The 22,787-nt window shown below is 36.0% G+C and overlaps 1 protein-coding gene across 5 annotated transcripts in view; it reads left to right on the top strand.

Moving 5' to 3' along the window:
- Nucleotides 1-22,787, top strand: part of ndst3 (N-deacetylase/N-sulfotransferase (heparan glucosaminyl) 3) — a 300,588-nt gene that overhangs the window by 227,135 nt on the left and 50,666 nt on the right. For 4 of the 5 annotated variants that reach the window (XM_015344002.2, XM_015344003.2, XM_015344000.2 and 1 more), the window contains 3 exons: nt 267-421; nt 6,302-6,487; nt 19,942-20,070. In XM_015344002.2, coding sequence (XP_015199488.1) covers nt 267-421; nt 6,302-6,487; nt 19,942-20,070 — 470 coding nt within the window. The remainder of the gene's footprint in view (nt 1-266; nt 422-6,301; nt 6,488-19,941; nt 20,071-22,787) is intronic. The other variant, XM_015344006.2, reaches the window with a different exon arrangement.

Below are 22,787 nucleotides of genomic sequence, written 5' to 3'. Positions count from 1 at the left end.
AAGAATACAAAAAGTCAAACCCCAAATCGTATGCTTCAACTAACTGCCTAAACACAACATTTAAAATACTTAAAGTAAATGCAGTTTTCAAAGGCTGATTTTTTATAAATGATATTTTGTTCTGAGAAGCCTCATTGAATACTGTAAGTCTACCAGATTAAGTAAATGTTACTAAATAAGTAAGAAAATGTTGAACAACCTATGGAAAGAAATATTTCCATCAAAAGAAAACAAAAATTATAAAAGTTGTGTTTCCTGTCTCTCAGGTACAGAAGAAGAAGATGAAGGGGATGACCTATTATTGAAATATGTGGACGAATTCTGGTGGTTTCCTCACATGTGGAGCCACATGCAGCCTCATCTTTTCCACAATGAATCTTCCTTGATGGAACAGATGATTCTAAACAAAGAATTTGCTCTGGTAAGAAAAGGGCTTTCAGTTCTTTTTTCATTTGTTTACAGTTGGTAAGAGCCAGCTGAATAAAGCAAGTTGTTAGTGTGATGCACCTAAGTTTGGGATAGGATCGTTTGCTTTAGAGTTATATAGCTTGGGCTACAATTTCATTTTTTTATAGTTAAGGATTTTATATTGACTTTAAAAAAAAGTACAATTTAAAATCAGGTGGTAGCTGACTTTAGTTGACACTTGGTGTTCTCTTGAGAATAAATGATGCAGTGGTAGGTCAGCCAGGTTATGAATCAACATTTACGCTGCTGTAACATGGAGGATCTCCCACGCTAGCAAGTGTTTAGATAAGACCAGAATTACGTAAAGCTTACGTAAAACAAAGATACATACATGTATTAATGTATTTTACAGGTGTCATTAGATGGAGAGCTGCAGTATTCTCAGGAATAACGTCTTAAAATGAACTTTTCCATTTGAATTGAAGATTTTAGTACAGTATGCATATTTGGAATGCTTGTAAATTATAAGATTGTAAGAGGTATTATGGATCAGTCTTCAGCTTAAGCTTTATACTTCTGTCATACTGCATGTCAAATAGGCTATTGCAGTTTCTTCAGTACTTAGAAGACAAGCAAAATGAGACTGTCAATTTTATTACTTTCTCTAGCTCTGAATCAGAAGAATGCTTCACTCTGGTGCTACTGAGACTTTGTTTTCCTTGTTTTCTTGTTAGGATCTATACTAAAATACTTCAGGATTTCTCCACGGACATGATAGGGCAGTGCAGTCATTTCAACTAATTCTTTAATATATTCACAGCAAATGTTCCAGTCTGCTGATGCAAGACTTTTGTTCTAGCCTAAACTTAATTTAAAAAAAGTAGTTCCAGGACAAGGATTAGACCCTTTGTGTGTGGGATGCCTTTTCAAAATCCCTGAATTGGTTTCATAACACCCATTGCAGAAAGACAACCAGAAAGCAAAATTATTCTGAAACTTAGATCACAGCTTCCCCCTTCTTATCTACTCTGTCTTTTGTTGTACTACGCCTTAATCTTTGCAACTTTCCCTCTCTTCCTCACACCTGAAGAAGGCCCACAGCCAGGACAGTGTTTCCTTTCTTTTCTTAAAACTTTAAATATGGAATGAATGAAATATTAAAAAAGTACAATATTAGCAGAAAAATGTGTTGTTTACCAATGTATTACATGAGATATGCATTGTATTTTCTTGAGACAAATAACCTGTAACTTGGTCTGAAATTATAAAGTAGGCAGAAAATGCACTATACAATGTAATAAAAATTATCAGTCCATGAAATAATTTATGTGTGCAAAGTACCAGACATTCCAGACTTTTTGATTAAAAGTACCAGACTTTAAATCAAAAAATGAGTTTTAGCACCATGCCTTGTCATTACCTTTTTACAAAGGCTCTGCAGTTTGGCAGCTGAGTATAGACTGATCTTCACAATAATTAAATACCACCTAGTCTGGAGGTAATGAGTCTAATCAAATAAGTGAACATCATGTGGTTGGTCAAGCATGTAAATACTTGTCTCTGGTGACTCCTGACTTGACTAAGGTGTCGGTTAGGTTTGTCATTGTGGGATAAGTCATATATTGGAATGTTCTATAGCAAAGGTATACATGTGAAACACCTTTATGAGGTGATAGCTGTTAAATGGCTAGGTTGTGACTCACTGACCAACATTTTTTTTTCCATTGCTCAAGGCCATGAATTCTTTCCATCTTTACATACTTTTTAAGTGGTTGTGTGGGTTCTTTAATTATTCATCCGATTGGTAATGCCTGAAGGGTTTGCATGTATATTTCATGAGTAATAATCCCAATTTAGACCAAGATTGTCCACATCTTGGTTCTTTGAACGAGGCTGTATCTCAAAGTGGGGTTAATCTTGCCAGTTGACTGTTTGCAATCTACAATGGGTATGGAGGTGTTTCTATTCTAATATGAAACAACAGGCAGGCTGGTTTGCATAATATTTTCAATTTGCACTATATGAAAAAAGTAGTGCTGGTTGTGAGCAGGTTTTTCTCAAGAGATTGTCTTTTTTCAGTTAACATATGCTTCAGTCAAATTAACCCATTACTGAAAGAGCTTTCCCTTTTCAAGGTCATCCTGTCAATTTTATAGAAAGGATTGCCCCATTGGGAACCATAAATAATAGATCCAGTACTCTATTTAATTCTATCTGATCCTGGAAAAAGAATACTTGTTAGCTGAAAATGTTATGTAAAGGCAAAAGTCCAATTAAATATAACATTGTTTTTGTACAGTCCTGTTATTTCTTTTAAACTTTAAGCACCATAGCTTTATTTAATAAAGTTAGGAGTGGATTAATGTTCAAATTCAGAAACTTATTTTTGAAGTTGTAGGATTTTGGTGTCATGTACTATACATATGTATTTGTGTACACAGTATGATTAGTATTGCTAAACAATAAATATTTTTCAATCCCAGTAAAATACATTCAATACATACATTATCACATATGATAAATCCTGGTTTAAAAAAACATAATGAAAAAAATAAGTTTTATCACATTGTCAAAAAAATAGAGGACAATTAAAATAAAACACATAATCTTTTATAATATATTATAGATTAGTATAAAGTATCATAAAATACCATTTATAATACCATTTGTCACTTTAAGAGTGTGGGTATACACCTGATAAGGGCTCCAGAAAATTAAAACAAGCCTGTAGGTGAAGGGGAAATTTTTTAAACCATAGTCTTGCCATAAACAATTTTATTCATAGAGGGAAAAAATGTTACATTATCAGTTATCAGTTTATTTTTGTATCATATTAGTCTGTCTGGTTGAAGGTTTTGATGTATGATGACATAAAATAAAATTTTAATTTTGTTGAATATTCATCATGAGAAATGCCCAGAATCAAACTACACTATGTATGCACAAGGAACAGTATTATATTGTTAATGTTTGTTCTGTTTCATAGCCTACTGGCTCTCAATATGGGAAAAGGGTGCTAAAAGTGCTATTGACTAAAGACAGAGTTAAGTAATAGTTAAATACAAATAATTACACCAGCTTGAATACAGTCAGTTTATAAAAGACGAACTAGTAGGTTTATTCCGTGCTGAAAAAAAGAAGAAAGAGAACACAATGTTTCGGCCGTGGAGCCTTCTTCAGGTGTGACATAATAACGAACTATGTCACTGTGGGTTCTTTAATTTTAAGTAATAAAATTACTGCGGCTCATGTGGGTCCTAATGCCCCAGTGTAGTGACGGGGACACTATACTGTAAACAGGCGCCGTCCTTCGGATGAGACGTAAAACGGAGGTCCTGACTCTCTGTGGTCATTTAAAATCCCAGGGTGTTTCTCGAAAAGAGTAGGGGTGTACCCCGGCATCCTGGCCAAATTTCCCAACGGCCTTCTAACAATCCCCCTCTATAAAAAAATTGGCTTCATTACTCTGCTCTCCTCCCCACTGATAGCTGATGTGTGGTGAGCGTTCTGGCATTCTGGAGTGGAATGTCCAGCAAAGCGCTATATAAGTGTAAGCAATTATTATTATTAATAATAATTTGGTGTTTGAGAAAACAACCAGGCATTATCTCACAAAACACATTTATAACACAAACAAACACAAGGCACACAAGACATTATTTACAGAGTACTGTTTACAAAAAGAGTGAGTTCTGAGAGTCCAGTATTATACATCCTTCATTTTCCACTCTATTCCTAACACAATCTTAATGCACCCAGAAGTGTGCATAAATCTTTCTTGGAGTAAGTAAGATTGCTTCCATAAATTAAATAATCTTCCACAAGTGAGCCTGCACTCTACATGGTGCATGATGCTTAAAAAGGAGATTATTTTAGGCCTTTAACAAAAAGGCAACAAATAAATGAGAGTGACAATTATGGCTGGCACATTTACAAAAATAGTCCCACAAATATTAAAGAATAGCTGCTTTCCTTAAACGTACTCACTGTAGTAATACGTCCCTTCAGTGCTCAATACCTCATAGGTTTAGTACCTTAAGGAGGAATTTTCCTTGCTTGTCTCTTCTCCTCTCCTGCTCAGATGTTCTCTCTGTGCTTCTGTATATTGTTGTCTTTTTTTAAATTACTTTACAAAGGCACATGAGCAAGTGGTCATCTGTTAGACAATTTGAGCCTGATATAGGGTGCAGGTGTCTGTTTTCCTGCTAATACCACTGCTAGATATGAAGCAAACTAACACTACTGTTGTAGAAAACACCTCAATAACCAATTTATCAAATTACCGTTGCATTCCTTTGCAAAGTTGAGGTATGCTGTGCATTCATCGTCATACTCTTTCTGCCATGAAGGGATTTTTTTAAACCACGTGGGATTAAGAAAATAAGTGGCACTTGACTTGGATCAAAAAAGGCAAACCAGTCTTAAAAGTGCTCAGCACTTTAAAACCTGAGGGCCGCTGCTCGTTGTAGCTGTAATGTGAATTCCACTTGTTAGCTATGGGATTGTAACACTCCTTGTCTGTGGCAGTTTCAGATACATTTCCAAAAAATATTTGCAATGCCATGTATTAAAGCCATCTGATAGGATTAGTAATTTTACTGAATTCTTGATGGCTTAAAAACATTCAGCTTCAAAGCCAGCTTTAACATAAGTCTAAAGCTCTTTGAATTTAGTTGCATTCAATGTCATGTGTTTTAGCGTGTCCTCTTCGTCCTCCTCTATCAAACTCTGTGTACCTGGTATCTTTTTTTTTATTTAATCATTCACAAATTCTGGGCAGTGCTAAATATTCTGATATACATGGAATATAACTGTATTAAACTACAAATTCTACCTTGTAATGACGTTTTGACATCACCTGCAAAGGAGATCTGACATGTAATATGTCCACTGAAAGCCACTGAATTCTACCACTGAAAACCAGAGAGATTCCAGTTATTGTATATGAGCTCTTTTAAAGTCATTGTTTGTCCAGCAGCCATGTACAAATAAAAATGTGTAGAAAATTGTGACAATGAACTGTTGCATGCCCCTGTTGCATGACCTCTTATGAGGCCTTTTATAATCACTATTAATTTACCTATTCATTATTGTTGTATTCAGCATTTTTTTCCATTATTAACAAGTATTATTTTTTTCATCTGTGTGCTGTGCATTGTCATTGCTTATGTGAGAGGGGATCTTAGAATATTTAACCTGGCACTCATGATGTAGGACTCAGTCAGTCTCTTTGTCTGGTTAGTGTAACCTTGTCTACAGTATGTTCTGTATGTGTGCTGGATTGGCCTCAGCCCTGTGACACTTCAAACTGTTGGTGTGGAATTTCAATGGAAAATTACAGTTTGTTTCCTTTTTTTGTCGTTAGTGGCGATGGACTTAATGCCAGACTGTTTAATCACATGTCAATCACATTTAAAACGGAGATGTTCTTGCCCCCCACACCACTGGAGTAGTTGTGTATCAGTGCCCTGTTGCATTGCATCTAATTGGAGTCTGAATGGTTTTATGATGTCTTGGGTCTTTATGACAGGCTCACTAGCAATAATTTGCTGACGTTCTTGGAAGGCATGTTCACACTTGGCAGTCTAATGTAATGTATGTCCTCCTTTTAATTTAAGTGAGTTTTGTGAGACAATTCTGTCTCTCTGTTGCAAACATCCTTCTTGTATGTTCCGAAAGAGAGGCCTTTATTACATCTTTGAGACTGTACTCCTGAGACTGTGAATCCTAAAGTTGTAGATCCTGTAATGTTTAATAAAAATCTAAATAATTTTAAAAATGAGAGCTCTTAGCTCAGAGAAACCATGACAAGGAGTTCTATTGCAGCTCCTGAAGTAACTGCCTTAGGTTTTATTTTGTGACTACCTGATTGCTTCTGTGCAATGTTTTCCAGGAGCATGGCATTCCCACTGACATGGGCTATGCAGTGGCACCTCATCATTCTGGCGTGTACCCTGTACATGTGCAACTCTACGAGTCATGGAAGAAAGCCTGGAATATCAAAGTGACCAGCACTGAGGAGTATCCACACCTGAAACCCGCACGTTACAGGAAGGGATTCATACACAACAACATCATGGTAATTTTCACAGTATACAGTAACAGTTACATTGATCGACTATTCCTTCAATCCTGAAATACTAATTTCCTGTAAGTGTAAGTGTAAGGAATTATTGGGTATATGCTTATAAATTGTAGGTTGGCATAGGTTCTTCAAAACCTAGGGAGCCACTATGAAAACAATTCAGTATTAAGGCTTTGCAGGCAGATGTACAAAAGATGGTGAAAACAGCCTTCACCTTATCTATTTCTTTCTTTTCTGAGTGGTTGTCGATTGCAGATGTCACTCTGCCTGTGTCTTTTAATGAGCTGGAACCCAGTTCCTCCATGTCAGTTTCATCATCCTGCATTGACTGAGACTCTGCCTAGTGACATGCTGCTACTAGATACTGAAAGGATTCACTTAAAATGATGGACAATTAAAAACAGCTTAAAATATTTTTTTATTGCTACATTTTTAGTATTAAAGAAGAGTATCTAGATCTGAATAGAGGAAATCTGTGTTTACTATACTTTCTTTTACTGCACACTGTATTTGACTGTGCATATTTTTAAAACTTTTGTTGTGTTTTTATTACCCAAGAATGAATAGGAAACCTGGGGTCTGCTTCACAAAGAGAGATTACTCAATTAACTGGATAACTTCAGTAAACATTTTTAAAAAGTCTGGATTTTCAGTTTCACGCCGCAAGATGTCATTGTATCTGGCTATATAACTATAGCAACATATCTTCTAACCTTCTCTGTGCTGGTGAACTCAAACTCAGCCTGTCTTTGTGGATAACAATTCTTCAGGAATCCAGTTGACCTTAGAGCTTTGCAGAGAGAAAGGTTTAGAGATTGCCAAAACAGTTTCATCAGAGTATACTTTACATTCACAATCTCTCACGCCCATGCATTGTCACCACTGCTCATCATAGCTCATCATTAAAAAACTCTGTTCATAGGGTGGAGACTCCTTGTGGCTGATGCAGTTTTTTGCAGTGTTGGCGACTCAGGAGAGCTTCAGTAAAGCAACAGTTTGTCGTGCAATGAGGAAAGTGGTAAAAGTTTTTGCATATATTCAGAATGTTTCTTGGCCTTAAATTAGTGAATAACATCAAACAGGAATTTCATTAAAAGGCTGGAAATATTCTCATATATAGTTCTATCCAGTGTAAATGTAGCTTCTGTTCTCTGTAGCTATGCATTGTGATCAAAACATTTCTTACAACATTTCCTAATATAATAGGTACTGTACTCTAGACTGCACAGATATCCTCATTAAAGCCCCCCACAGGGCCAAACGGGGCATGTTTTTAACAGAAACTCACACTTTAAAATTCTACCCTTAAAAAATACGAACATTGATTTCACAAAAGACATTTTTGCCTGTTTTAAGGGGGGCAGGGCTCAACAATAATACTTGATTCACACAACAAAAATGAGGGGAAAATGACAATATCCTAATAAAGAAATGCTTTCTATGTCACGATGTTAATGTTAATGTTAATTCCTCCACCTCCAGTCTTGCTCTGCTCATGCATCTTCTTGTTGGCTAAAATTAGGAAATAAATAAATATTGAATGGAGTGTCCAGAAAAGCGATATATAAGCATAAGCAATATGCTTATATATAAGCAATAAGGGTGTGTCACTAAATGATGAAAGGTAGTTGTTGTGATATGACTCCAGTGTAGAAGTCTTAATGTTGGAAGTCTTTGGTGGGTTTTCTTCAAATTAATAATGCTTTTGTTGTGCAGTCTTGGTTATATGTGAAGGCAAACCTTTTTGTCTTTTTTAAATAAAGGCCAGGAAGCGTTCTGCACTTTAAAAGGCAATTTTTCTATATTTTTTTATGTGAAGGTCCCCAGAGCCACACTACCTGAAGCTGAGATCTTTCACATTGCGTAGTTTTTCATGGTACTTCTCCTTTTCTGGATTTTTCATCTCTGTCAAACTATATCCCTTACATGAGACAGCTCAAGCTTACTGATTATACTTCTATATACAATATATGAGCCGTGAAATATTGATTCAAGGGAAGATGAATTAATTGCCTCAAAAGAAACAGCAAAATAAATAAATATGCTGTAAATTCAGGCAGTAGGCTTTACTTCTTCATGCCATTCATAACAAAAGCTAAAGGGTAATTCCACATAGAAATGGTAGGGTGAGATGGAGAAGACAGGAATACAAGGGAGAGTGGTGAGATGGGGAAAGCAAAAGAAACAGAAAGTGAGAGTGGCTTGAAATTAAGGAAGAGGAGCAACAAGACAAATCCAACAGAAAGTGTGTATAGCAGCAACCTGTGAACTGGAATGATTTTAAACAAATAGCCAATTGTTAAGTGTTTGGCAGAATGTGTGAACCCAGTCTACCAATTTTGTTTGTTTGGTATTTGTCTTGCATAGCTATGATTTCCTGTGAAAACTCAGCGAGAGAGGTCAGTGTAATCATAATTGGGAGAGCTATATGAATTCTATTTAAGATTATGTTTTTTCTTTATTAAGGTAAAACGATAAATTCTGTCAGCTTTAAGAGATCAGGGGATGTTTACAAAGTTAGAATTTAATTAACACTGAATTTGTATGATCTGAGAAAATGGCAGTTTTCCTGCGGTTAATTGGTACTTAATTTAAATTCTAAGAGAGCACTGAACTGCTCAGCTCTGTTAGCAGTTAATTTTAATGTGATACAGTCCGCCCATGGCATAAGCAGTTTATGAGCAAAACCCATGCTTGAAGTGTTTTGATTCCAGTGTTTCAAGTACAAGCTTATTGGAGTAAATCTTTTGGCTGGTAAATAATTCAAGCCATACATTTAGTGTATTCAGTGGGGAGCAAAGTAAAAATACAGACCATCAGTGTAGAGAGATCTTTGATTCTCACTGCTCTGACATGTACTCAGAAACAATTGGCCAGTCTTCTATTTCCCTGATGAAAATGGCAATACACTTTCTGGAAGAGGTGAAAAATTTGAGATTTCTGGAAAAGTACGTTGCCCTCTGGGATTTTCAGAAGTGGCCAGAGAGACCATGTAGATGTATACATTTAGGTAGTGCATTTTCAAGCAATAGAGCAGCAGAAAGTACCAGCATGCATAGCAACTGTGGACAGTTAAAGTAACTGTGCATGAGGGTTACTATTTCTATTTAAACACTGATCTTACTGTTGATCTTAATTCAAAGTCAGTTCCCACCATATCAAAGGAAATATTGAAGGCACTTCCTCAATATATCATTTTAATCTGATTAACCGCACCCTGAAAAACTTTGCAAAGAACATCAAAAACAAGTAGAACCTACTGTATAAAGACTGACAATATGAGTGTCTGGGAAAAGTCTTATAGATGCAAGAATATTTTTTTTTTTAGTTCCAGGAATAAATACTATGTGAGATGAAAACAGACTGTGATTGTTAAAATGTTGGACAAATATTCAGGTGGCAAGTTGAAGTTTTGGAGCTATTCTGATGGAACACACATGGGAGATATACAGTGGTTAAGGCAAAATACTAAACTGTTTTCTGGAACCAGTGCTTCCAGAAAGCTGGAAGGATTTGTTTTTTTAATATACTTTAAGTGACTTTAAGCTTTTGGTCACATTATATCAAAGGTACAGGGACAAGAAAGACAAGAAACAATTTTTAAAATTGAAGAATTGTTGTCTTGATTCTCCTGTTGTGGACATGACCAAACTGCCATAAGATAATCTTAACAGGACAGTGAAAAGATGCATCCTAAGTAAGCTCTGGGAGGCTATTATGACTAAGTGGACAGTGATGCACTACTAGATGACAATACTCTGCAACTTCATGCAGTTGTTATTGCTAACAAGGAGCTGTATTCGCTCAAGAAATTTTAGCAATAAGCTAAAGGGAAAACATGTCTACTGAAGCATTTTCTTTTGGATGATTAATGTATTTTTATACAAATCAAAAAATGATGCCTGATACTTTTGTTTTCTTGGTTTTCAGTATTTTTTTAGGTTACCATAATTTTGAATGACTGTGTGTTTATAAATACCCTTTTACCCTTTAGATATTTAATATACAGTCTTTCTGATAGACATCACTGATATCTAAGATGCAATATTTCCCCACACAGTAATGGGCAGAATGCAGGTACTAACAATTCTTCTTCTTCACTTTAATTCAGTACCAAACTGGATAAGAATCATTCCCAGTGGGAATGTAGCGACGTTTTGCCTTAAACTTCATCCTTCTTTCACCCTGCCAAAGACTAGGCAAGTAAAGTTGCCTATGATTGTCAGCTGCAATAATTATTTTTCTAAACATTAGTAAGTGGTGGGCCAGTCCCAGAGCACATTGTGAAACACAAAGCAACCATGGAGCAGAAATACATTTATCACTACTGCCTGAAAAACAGAAAACTGCCTTTAGTTAATAACTGAATTGCTTTCTTTTTTGTTTTGTTTTTCTCTTGCATGTCAAATGTATTTATTTCTGTGAATAGTAAACTGACATTTGAATTGAATGCTTTACATGTAGTAAGCACAGTGCACAAAATCCTACTGCCCTACCATACAAAAATAAATGACATCTTAGAATTAGATTCTAAGCGTATCTGTATGAGAAATGTTTCTGAACTTTAGTCATATCAGAGATTGCACATATTTTCAAAAACTGGCTCAAAATGCCATTAAATACCATGCTTTCTTTAAGATATTTGATAGATATTGGTAATGTTTTGACATTTTTATTGACAGTTTAGAATAACAACAAGGGTTTACAGAGATTAACATTTTTATTTACATAATAAAGCTGAGATGAACTTAGGATCATACCAAAAAATGTAAAAGCCAAAATATTGACCCATTGCAGGACAGAATTAATGTTTTTTTACTAAAAATACTTTTACATCTTTGTTCACATGAATTTCCAGAGAAACGTAAAGAGCAACTTTAAGTACTCCTGACAATATCATCAGTTTTATTTCTTCTCTTATACTTTTGCCAGTATTGGCATTACTGAGATTGTTCACTCACCATTGAGATTGCATTACCACATCTACGTTTTTCTTTTAAGTTTTAAAATACTTTCACAGTTTGATTTAGATATATAGTCTAGTCACATTTGCTTCTCCAGTAGTTCAGGTGGGTAGCTGCGTCAGCATGCGTAGGCTGCAAAGGAACAAGTAATAGGTTTATTCCATGCTGAAAAAAAGAAGAAAGAAACACAACGTTTCGGCCGTGGAGCCTTCTTCAGGTGTGAGAGAGACAGGGCAGTAGGCGAAGGTAAAGTCGCGGGAGAACAAAGGTTGGGAGGGAGGAGGAGCGAGAGGCGGGAGCAGGGGACAGAAAGAGAGGCCAATCAAGAGGTGTGAAGTCAGAATGGGTGCAGAGAGGTGTGAATAGAAACTTCCAACGAATGGAGAAAATTTAAAAGAACAGTAGTCTGTCGTTAAGGGAAGGGAGAATGTGTGATCCTTGCAGCAGAATAATTTTAGTTTCGGTGGTCTTTCTGATGTATGAGTTCAGAAAACCATCTTTGAGAACAGAGACGGAGAGATTAGAGTGGTCGTGGCCGTCAGAGGTGAAATGAGAAACAATGGGCTTGGAGAGATCTTTAATCAGGAAGGAGGAAACAGGAAGGACACTCGGAGACCGCTTCAGAGAACACGTCAGGGCTGTGAAGATTAAAAATGTGCATGCAAAATGTTATAGTGGTGCAAAATGGGGCCAAATAGGAAAGGTCTGAATACTTTTGTAAGGCACTGTATACCAGTAATAAGGAAAATTGACATTTCAAGAGCCATACAGAAATAATACTGACCTTGACTCTGAGCTATAAATCACTTGATTCAAACCTCTTAAATGGATCTATTATGTTGTTTTGCTTTCAGCTATCAACTGGTAATTTATTAGTGAAGACCTCATACTGTGCAAAGCAGCAGTGGAAAATCTTCCAGAACATAATGCAAAACATGAAGGCCTAGATGAATTCACACATTGTAGTCAGTCATATTAATGGAAGGAAGTATTAGTTTAATTTGCAGCACATAAGAACAAGGAGAATTAACCAATCCTGTCATTACATACTGTTAAACAAATAGTATTCCAAGTAGTTCAGGATGTTAATGTCACTGAACTTACAGCTGAAGATCTAAAAATGGAATTATGTTTCTAAGCTGGCACTTCAGGGGAACAATAATAGTATTGTTGACTGCACAAATGGATGGAAAAAACTCACAGCATAATAGCAAGAAACAAAGTAGGGATCTGTGTAAATAATTTTGTGTTGCAGTAATCCCCTATGAGCTATATCTGCTGGCCTAATTCTAAGTTTATGTAACAGTGATGTTTAATGTTAAATGAGTGGCCAAATAAGTAGCTTATAAAAACTTCTCATTTTAGTACTAATGGGAGGATACCATCTGATCCAACATCATAAAAAAACGTATTACTGTATGGGTTATCTTAGGCCCTTAAGCACTTCATCCCCCTTTCTGCTGAAATCGTTTAAAACGGTTGTAGTGTATTGTGCTAAGGCTTTTATGCAAAGGAAATTGCAGAAATTCCTATTGCCTTTAAACAGCTATGTTGGCATAAAGTTGTATAAAGTACATTGCTTAAGGGTACATTATAATAATAATAATAAACTTTATTTTATATAGCGCCTTTAAAGGTGGCTTCTCAAAGCGCTTTACAGGATGACAATAACAATAAATAAGAAGACTACAACAATAAATAAGAAAATTTCACAAGACAGGACACAATTATAATTACAACAATACAACAATAACAATAGAGGAGACCGTGGAAGATGGTATTAAGAAGAGCAGAGGGGTGAAGAATGGAACCAGTTAAGTAAAGGCTTTTCTGAAAAGGAGGGTTTTGAGTCTGGATTTGAAGGAGTTTAGAGAAGGTGACTCTCTAATATCCTTGGGCAAGGAGTTCCAGAGCTTGGGGGCATAGCAGGAGAAGGCCCTGTCGCCCATACAATGTAGACGGGCTTGGGGGACAGTAAGGAGGGTAGAATTTGAAGAGCGGAGATTGCGAGGTGGGGAGTAGGGCGATAAAAGTTCAGACAGGTATTGAGGTGCCAAGCCATGTAAAGCCTTGTAGGTGAGCATGAGGATTTTAAAGTCTACACGGAATTTGACCGGAAGCCAGTGCAAGGACTCCAGGATAGGAGTAATGTGAACACTTGCACTAGATCTGGTCAGGATTCTGGCTGCTGAATTTTGGACATACTGCAGCTTGTTCAGAGTAGATTTAGATACCCCAGGGAGCAGAGCATTGCAGTAGTCAATTCGAGAGAATACAAATATGTTGATCAGCTTTTCAGCCACAGTTAATGATAGTATAGGGCGTAGTCTTGCGATATTTCTAAGGTGAAAAAAAGATGTTTTGACAGTATGCTGTACATGTGGGTCGAATGTTAAGCCAGAATCGAATATAACCCCAAGGTTTTTCAATTTTGATTGGAGCTCAAGTACAGAGCCATCTACAGACAGGGTTACAGGACTGGCTTTACGAAGTTGATGGGGGGTACCAATAAGCATGACTTCAGTCTTGTCACAGTTAAGATGAAGGAAGTTTTGAGTCATCCAAATTTTTATGTCAGAGATGCAATTTGATAGAATAGAGACAGCCACATCAGTGTCGGGTTTGGTATGGATGTATATTTGAGTATCGTCAGCGTAAAAATGAAAGCTGAGGCCATGTGATCTTAAAAGCTGACCAAGTGGGAACATGTAAATGCTGAAGAGCAAGGGGCCCAGTATTGAGCCCTGAGGGACACCAGACTTGACAAGACCAATTTCAGACCTGTACCCATTGAGAGAGACAAAGTGACAGCGATCAGTGAGGTAAGACTTAAACCATTTGAGGGCAGTGTCAGAGACTCCAAACACAGTCTCGAGACGAGAAAGCAAGATTTTATGGTCAACAGTGTCAAAGGCAGCACTGAGATCAAGAAGGATGAGTATGGAAAGAGAACCAGAATCAGAAGCTATTAGGAGATCGTTGGTGACTTTGACTAGGGCGGTTTCTGTGCTGTGAAGTTGACGGAAGCCAGATTGGAGGGGTTCGAAAAGGTTGTTTGTCATGAGGTGGTTATGTAACTGAAGTGTGATAGCACGTTCTAGAATTTTAGAGAGAAAGGGTAAGTTGGAGATGGGGCGAAAGTTGTTAAGATTGTCGAGAGCCATGTTAGGCTTCTTTGGCACTGGGGTAATAGCAGCAGTTTTGAGGACCGTTGGTACAATGCCGGTGCTCAAGGATTCATGTGTTATATTGAGGACAATGGGACAGAGAGAAGAGAAACAGGACTGGAATAAAGTGGTGGGAATGGGATCTAAAATAGATGTGGTGGGTTTCATGCGCGTAACTAGTTTGTTTAGGGATGCTGAGTCAAGAAGAGAGAAGCTGGAGAGACGGGAACCAGAGAAGTTGGATGAGGAGGGAGGAGGTGTGGAAATTATATCCGTAGTGGAGAGAATGTGATGCCGGATGTTGTCAATCTTAGAACTAAAGAAATCTAAGAATGTGTTGCAAAGTTGTGATGAGGCAGGTAATGTGGTGGGGCAGTTTGGCTTGAGCACATTAGAAGTGGTACCACTTAAACCCATTAAACGTGAACTTTGTGTAGGACCTGATGTACTTAATTATAGTTTGTCTTTTCTGTTAATTCTAGTAATATGATTTTTAAAGTAGCCATGCCTTCTCTGCTAGTTCTATATTGAATGTCCAAAGACATACTGGTAGGTTAATTAGTTTCTGGGAAAACTGGCCCTTGTGCAAGGGTGTGTGTGTTTGTGTCCGGCAATGGATTGGCCTCCCATAAAGGGTGTATCATACCTTGTGCCTGTTGCTTGCTGGTATAGGCTCCTGGCTCTGCTACAACTCTGTACTGGATAAAGCTGTTAGAAAATGGGTGGATGAAATTTTAAGAATTGTAATAAAGTAAGTCATATATTAAAGCACAATTTTGACTAAGTATCAAGGACTATTGTTCACCCTAATAAGCAAGTACAGTATATTTGGCAAATAATGGATTTGTTTGAGCTGCCTGACTAGAAATCCAGAGATATGCCAGTCTGGCTCTTTGAGCAAAAAACAAGGAGAAAAAACTTGAAAAAACAAGAACCAGGCCTCATTTCCCATTTTAAAAGGGAGTCAAAGTATTTCTAAAATATCATTTGAAAAAGAGAAACAGCCAGAACACTTTAATAAATCTCAAGCGTGCATGTGCTATGAATGATTTAGTGAGTTTTGCATGAAATTGAATTTTAGGGCATAAAGGAGATTAAAATATTAAATCAAAGCCACGTCCTGGGGATTTCCTGCTTTACCTTTTATCAATCATGCGGGCAGAGCCAGCAATGTAAAGTTTCTTTTGTCTCACGATCCCAGCGCAACTCAAATTGAATATTAACAGTCAGCAAAATGCGCTCAGGAATTTTAAGCAAAACAAAGAACCAATAAAAAAGTTAGACTTTGAGGTGCAATAGAGAAAGAGCATGAGGTGCTGCATTCGGAGAGAGAAATTAGATGTATCTGAGAAAAAAAATCTTCCCCGCAGGGGACTCTGTCAATGAGAAAGAAATGTTAAGCTGCTGTAGAAGGATTTTACAGGTTTCCAGGACCGTGTATCTAATCACATTGTGTAAGAAGCAACCTCGTATGGCCATCTGCATTCTACTCTAGTTCCTCACTGCACAATTATCCTAAGTTTATTCTCCTGTGGTTATAGAAATATATTAGAATTTGTGTCATGTAGTAGTTCTGCAAAACCAAAGTAAAGAGTAAAGAGGTATTTTAAAATCACAATATTATTATGTGAGTATTATAACTGTTTTTTTTTTTACTTCCTACAGTACCTGAAAGTACATGTGGAGTGGCTGCAGGCTACAGTACACAATTATCTTGCTTTCACCCATTCTTCCAAAGGCCTATTTATTATAATGTTTTTGAAGCTTCCTGGTTTTGATAATACATTCCCTCTGCAGGCATTGCAATTATAATAAAGGAAGCTGCCCAATTATTAAGCTGCAATGGTTCTTCTTGCCACTGGCACATTGCTGGAACCATAAAATGAAAATTTAGTCTACCAATAAAATTTACCATATTTTGGTTTGCATTGTAAAATGAACTGTTCCATTTATGAAAGGGTCCTAAAATGTTAAAGAAAAAGATGATTTGGAATTGGTTAGTGGGTTTTGAAACTGTTATTATTACAGTATATATCTCACAAAAGTTTTGAAATTTGGTTCCTTAAAATGTTGCCAATGAGAAGCTTACTAGACACTGAAAAGGAAGATAATACAGTACAATTGCAAATATTTTTGCTCTCTGCCCTACAGACATGAGTTTAAGCTGACAAATGGGAAATAATCACTGACAGGAAACAGACAGGACTTACAAAAATCATTGGGGGGCTCAGACACTCTGAATTTAAATCTTATAATTATTGTTTTGGATGCCTGACAGTTTTCAACATAATAAACAAGACAAATGTATAACTATGAAGCTTAGATTTTTGTGAGTAGCACCACCACATATTGTGTTTATCTTTCTGTACCAATCTGTGCATTCAAAATTGGGTTTTTACTTAAAACCTGCAGCTGCTTGACTATTTATCCACTGATAAAGAAAAGTACATAGATTTCATTCTAAAGCATGCCTCATCAGTTCTGGCAAACTACTAGGATAAATATTTCTGGTATTTGTATAGTCCTTTTCAGAGAAAGGAGGAATAAAGATGCAACAAAACCAAATCATGTAATCCAGTGTGAACAAAAGACATATATACCACTTCTTTTCCCCAAATCCAATAAGTTCCCTGTTAAATTAATCAACACTTGAAATTATGGCAGCATTATTGGGACAAAAACCAGTAATCCATCAGTGAGAAAAAAGCATTGGAAGTGTTTTATTTTACATTTGCTTTTGCAAAATTTGTATACAAATTGTACGTTTACTTTTATATTTTTGTTTTACGGTCCTTTTGTTTTTCAAGACACATTTTATTTTCTACAGCTGATTCAAACCTGTATGTTAGGTGATATGATCTTGAGCAGCTAAAATTGAATACCGGGATATGATGCATGTGCTTCTTTTCACAGTTAGTGAAAATGCCAACATGCCAAAAACATTTTTTGTCCTGACATTTTCTGATAGATTGTGTTTTTAATGCATCCCTATCTTTCAGTTCTAATGTCAGTGCACTGTGTGGCTCAGCAGTGGAAAAGTCTCTGAAACCATTCCTTATTTTGTTGATTTTGTTCCTTACATACGAAGGGAGATGGCAAAGGCCAGGTTGTCATTAAGAGCTGTGGGTACTGTATATCCAGTAATGACTTACAACAAAAAGGTTTCTGGAGAAACTTTGAGATGACGAATTAAGGTCATAAGAAGTATCAATTTCAGTCTGTCTTTCTCAGTGTGTATATATATAAAATATTATATTTAATGCAATATCTGTGTTCTTTTTAATTATTAAATTTTTGTATTTATTAATTATTAATATTATTGTGTTTAAAGTTTGCAAATGTATTTAACTTATAATCTAGTCTTAAACCAGAATGTATTTTATAATGATTTAATTATTATTTTTCTGTAGTGTTAAGGTGTTTTTTTATTACGATGTAGGATTTATGTTTATTGTCTTCCTAAAGACTCTGCAAAATCAAAATAGCAACCAAGGGAGGGTGAGCTAGAGTGCTGTTTTTGCTAGTTCCATCATGTTGCCAACTTAAAACAGCATATTCCTGCCTTTTCCACACTTCTCCCGTGTCTAATCAGGCAGATGGAGTACTAATTTTTCACAGTTTATCTATGAAACTGAGTCCTGCATACAGATTTGTAAACAATATATTGATGCTGTTTATAATCTGCAATGTTGTGAAGAACCATGCAGTGGAATATAAGGTGGTTTTCACTGCCTGGGTTGTAACAGTGTTTCTGTCTCGCTCTGCACTGGGAACATAAACAACACTCCCCCAGAGTGCATTGATAACAGTTCTCAGAGTTTGAAATCATCATTGTGCATGTGACAGGTTGCAGAGATCAACATCCTAGAATCCACTGGAAACATACACATATACAGTAGCATAATGCTGACAGCTCAGAGCTCACCACTGTGCAAGTGCTATAGGGACATCAAACTGTGGCTAACAAAGGCTACACTGGTGTCACACCTGCTGCCAACCTGCCCAGGATCATTAATGTTAATACATTTACTTTGACAGGAATTTAATTGGTGAAATAAGAGAAATGTTATTATAAGCAAACAAATGTGAGGCATGCTTTAAAAAACAGTAATTTTATTTTCTTATAATTTTGTTCAGAAATAAAAGAGCAATAAGGCAGCACCCTCAATGCCCTCTACATAATGATCAGTCACGCATCATATCAGAGGAATCTCTCAAGTTTCATAGAAAAGAGCCACTCTTGGCTCCCCATATACATGTAAACAGTACTGTGTGGCAAATTTGGCTTAATTTTAGAAACCCCTCTAGAGCTGAGAAATAGCGTGCAATATACCTGCATTTGAGTAGATAGATTGCATATATGAAACACTAGATGCTCATAGCCCCAGAGTATAGTCTGGAACTACCATAACTAGTTTTTGACAGCTTCTCTCAGAGGATTGTGAGACACAATCCCCAAAAGCTATGACTGCTTTTATGCTTAATTCTCAGTTTTATGACATCCTATTATATAGATACAAAAGGTCTCCTCCATGGGGATAGCAGATGTGTGATGAAAATAGTGTTGTATGGAAAATGAAAATAGAAGGGTTCTCAAGAGAGAAATCGAAAGGGTTGGCGTGTGTGGGAGAGGGGGCGTTCTGTTTTGAAATGTTTCTATAAGAGCCTCAGAATACATTTTAATCTAAAGAGCAGCATGAGCAAATTAAGTACAGATGTGACAATTCTTCTTGCCTCAATAATTATTAAACCAAAGCATTAGTAGTTATCATTAGTGTTTTACTGCATGTTATGACTTGTAGATGATGTGTGACTTTGGTGCATGTTTATGTCTTTATGCCTTTCAGCAGTGGGAATTTACATTATTATCTTCAGCTTTTTTATTACTTGTCCAAATAAGACTGACAAGAGACTATGCTGTGTATAGTAACAGTACCAAATAAACACAGCTGCTTCCTCTGAAACTTTACCTTTCACTCAAAGGAAAGTAGAAACAGTACAATACTGTATAAATAATTCTGCGTTAAAATACTATTACAAATACACGTTTACGAAAATGGAGAAATATCAGACAATGACCGATAGAATAGACCAAGCAGAATAAATAAATAATCATAATCCCAATTTGTAAATTATTTTTCCTGCATTTTTTCCTGAGGAATACCGCATTTTTTCAAAAACAATATGGTAACCGATTTTTTCCAAGGATCTAATCAATTTCATTTATGTTTGCTTCAGAATAAAAAATGTAGGCTTGATGATTTAATTAATAAGAAACAATTTTTTCGAGGAAATGATGATTATTGTTTTTTAACAGGTACTTCCCCGTCAAACATGTGGCTTGTTCACCCACACAATATTCTACAAGGAGTATCCTGGGGGCCCCAAAGAGCTGGACAAGAGCATTAAAGGAGGGGAGCTCTTTCTAACAGTTCTACTGAATCCGGTAAAACATGCACTGTGTTTTTAAATCTTTTATTGTCTGTTGGCATTGGTAGATTTCCTAGCAGGCATTGCTTTCTTACTATCTGCCAATAAAACTTCAATAGAATTCAGTTCATATGATTTCCTATCCAGCACCTCCACGTTTTTTTCTACTTCAGAAATTCCTTTGTTGATGAGGATGTCTGCTCTGAATCAGCATTTCAGCATTAAGATGACACAAGCACAAGACCATAGGAAATCACTCAATATGATAGCATGGCTTGGTACTTTGATGCATACAGTATAACATTTCTTTGGTTAAATAATAGTGAAATGCAGTCACTAAAGTACTACAGTAAGGTAACTCAAAGGTGTAACATTTCATTCTAATCCTTAGATTTTTCCTCAAATTAATTTTTGTTCTTCCTTTTTAATCAATTACCCTTTTGACTCTCAGAAAGCAGGATTTTGTAAAAGATCTAAGGATTTATTTTACGTATTTACATATTAAGGGACTGTGTACACTTTGATTTTGAGTATTCTTATAAAGAGATCTGAAGAATGTAAATTTTGAATTGAGAAATTGACCTTTGTTGGCAAGAATTGCATATGACTTGTACACCCGGGCACTCTCAGTTTGATTGTTAATGCTTGTGTGGAAGAGAATAAATATGGATTTATCACTATATCCCTAAAACTACAAAACAACTTAATAAAACATCCCATCACATAACATGTTTTATCAGATATACCTGTATACATAATATGGGTACAGTTCTAAAGAGTCTAGGAGGTCAACAAAGTTTAAAAAGCTGCTGGATCAATTTAGATCACACAGGAACAGAAAATAAGTCAGCAGGAAGTGTATAATCACATGATGGGGATTCAGATAACAATGAGTACCCTACCACTTCACAGAGAAAAGCGTGACATCTGCTTATTTGGCAAAAACACAAAACTCAACAAAAAAACCTTAATGGCATTTTTAAATTATCAAAGTTATGTTACATTGTGTTTATTCAGTGCCCCATTTCTTTTCAGTAGGCTTTTTGTTTTGATATCGTAAACCACATTAACACTATGTAAGTTTAATACAGCTTACTGCACATTTGCATTTTCCTAAAGTAAAGCATTATTCTGCTTTTAAAGTTATTTCAATTCTGTTTTTGTAGTATCTGCATCATGTAACATTTATTTTAGTACAGTATATGTAACCTTTTGTGTGAACTGTATATCCTATATACAGTATCCCTGTTCCCCAGGGTGTCAGAAATGTAACATTGTGTTTACATTATTATCTGACTTATATGTCTTAAACCATATTTATGGAGGATTCAGGATTAAGATATAGCTTAGATACCAAACCAAGGATGTCAGTGTTAAATTCAATACACCTGGCCTCCATGCTTTCATTTCATTTTTACAGAAGAAACAAAAAGCTTAGATAGCAGGTTTGTTCCTACAAGAAATCTGTTGTGGCCTTAAATCACTTTGTTTCCGCATTGAGAACTTGGTTATTTTATCTGGTGGGTAATTTTCATCATCTCCCTTAATTAAGGAGATGCTATTTTATATCATTCATTTTTCATTACAAAAAATTAATAACCCAAAGCAATTGAATGTTAGTTATAGTGCGATCAACTGTTCTCCTGAGCTGGATCTCTTCCAAATTTCTGCAATAAGACAGAAAAGGCATGTGTATTCTAATTTGAATTTCATTAAACTATTGATTGTTATTAAATTGTAATTGTAGTAATGCATTTAACGTATACCTGTGGAATGGGAATATCTTATATCTGAATCTCTTACTTTGTTTGATTATTATTTCTGTTTGGCCATTAATGTGATCATAATTGGTAATGTTGCTTTATATGTGCCATTCAAAGAATAAAAAAAAACCTCTTCTGTACTTACTATCTCATTTTGATTCAATATACATACAGAGTTAACTTGTGAAGCAGGAGCATCAAATGTCTACACACAGAGAGAGGCCATTTATAGCAAAAGCTGAGCTACATCCATCTGATTTTGATTTCTTTACCAAAAACTCAGTGATAACCGTACCAGTCAGGGCATTGGCTCTGGGAAATAGCTGAATTATCTTGAGAACACCACATAGTTATTGTTTCCCAAGACAGCAGGTGTTTTTTGTCACTTTTAAATGTAAACGGCACACTCGCCAGGAGGAAATCCTGTTCTTTGTGCAGTCTGCTGGGTCTGTGTTCAGTTACAGAAAAAAAAAAAACTTCAGAAGATCACTGAACAGTGGTAGAAATAGTGAACAGTTCCAGGAGCGGGAAGTGGTATGCCGATAGAAATTGGAAAAGCACTTCCCTTGTCTTTATTAACCTTGTCCATACTCATAAACGCTAAGAGTAAGTAGTAGGGTTCTGAAAAATACTGCATTAAGATTGTTTTTTCTTTCCATAATTACAGTCATGGCATTATTAAAGCAAATGCTTGAATTTGATTTCAAAATAAGTGTCCTTTTGCATACACTGTCTCCTATATTTTGGGATCAACTCTTACATGTTTTCCTTACTTTGACTTGGGTTTTGAATAAACTAGATCAACACAGACATTTCCTCTAGAATTTTATGTGATACACTAAGAAAGAAAGTAGTCGTTAGCTTTGTCTACCATTTCTAGTTCAGATACAAACACCCATATTGATTTGTACCATTTTTTCTGATAACCACTTCTTCCTTTACTTATATTTCTGATTCCATTCTATAAGAT

This window comes from Lepisosteus oculatus, chromosome 1 (genome assembly GCF_040954835.1).
Source record: "Lepisosteus oculatus isolate fLepOcu1 chromosome 1, fLepOcu1.hap2, whole genome shotgun sequence".
NCBI lineage: Eukaryota > Metazoa > Chordata > Actinopteri > Semionotiformes > Lepisosteidae > Lepisosteus > Lepisosteus oculatus.
Note: the sequence above shows the minus strand (reverse complement) of the source record. Positions and strands in the feature narration are given on the sequence as shown.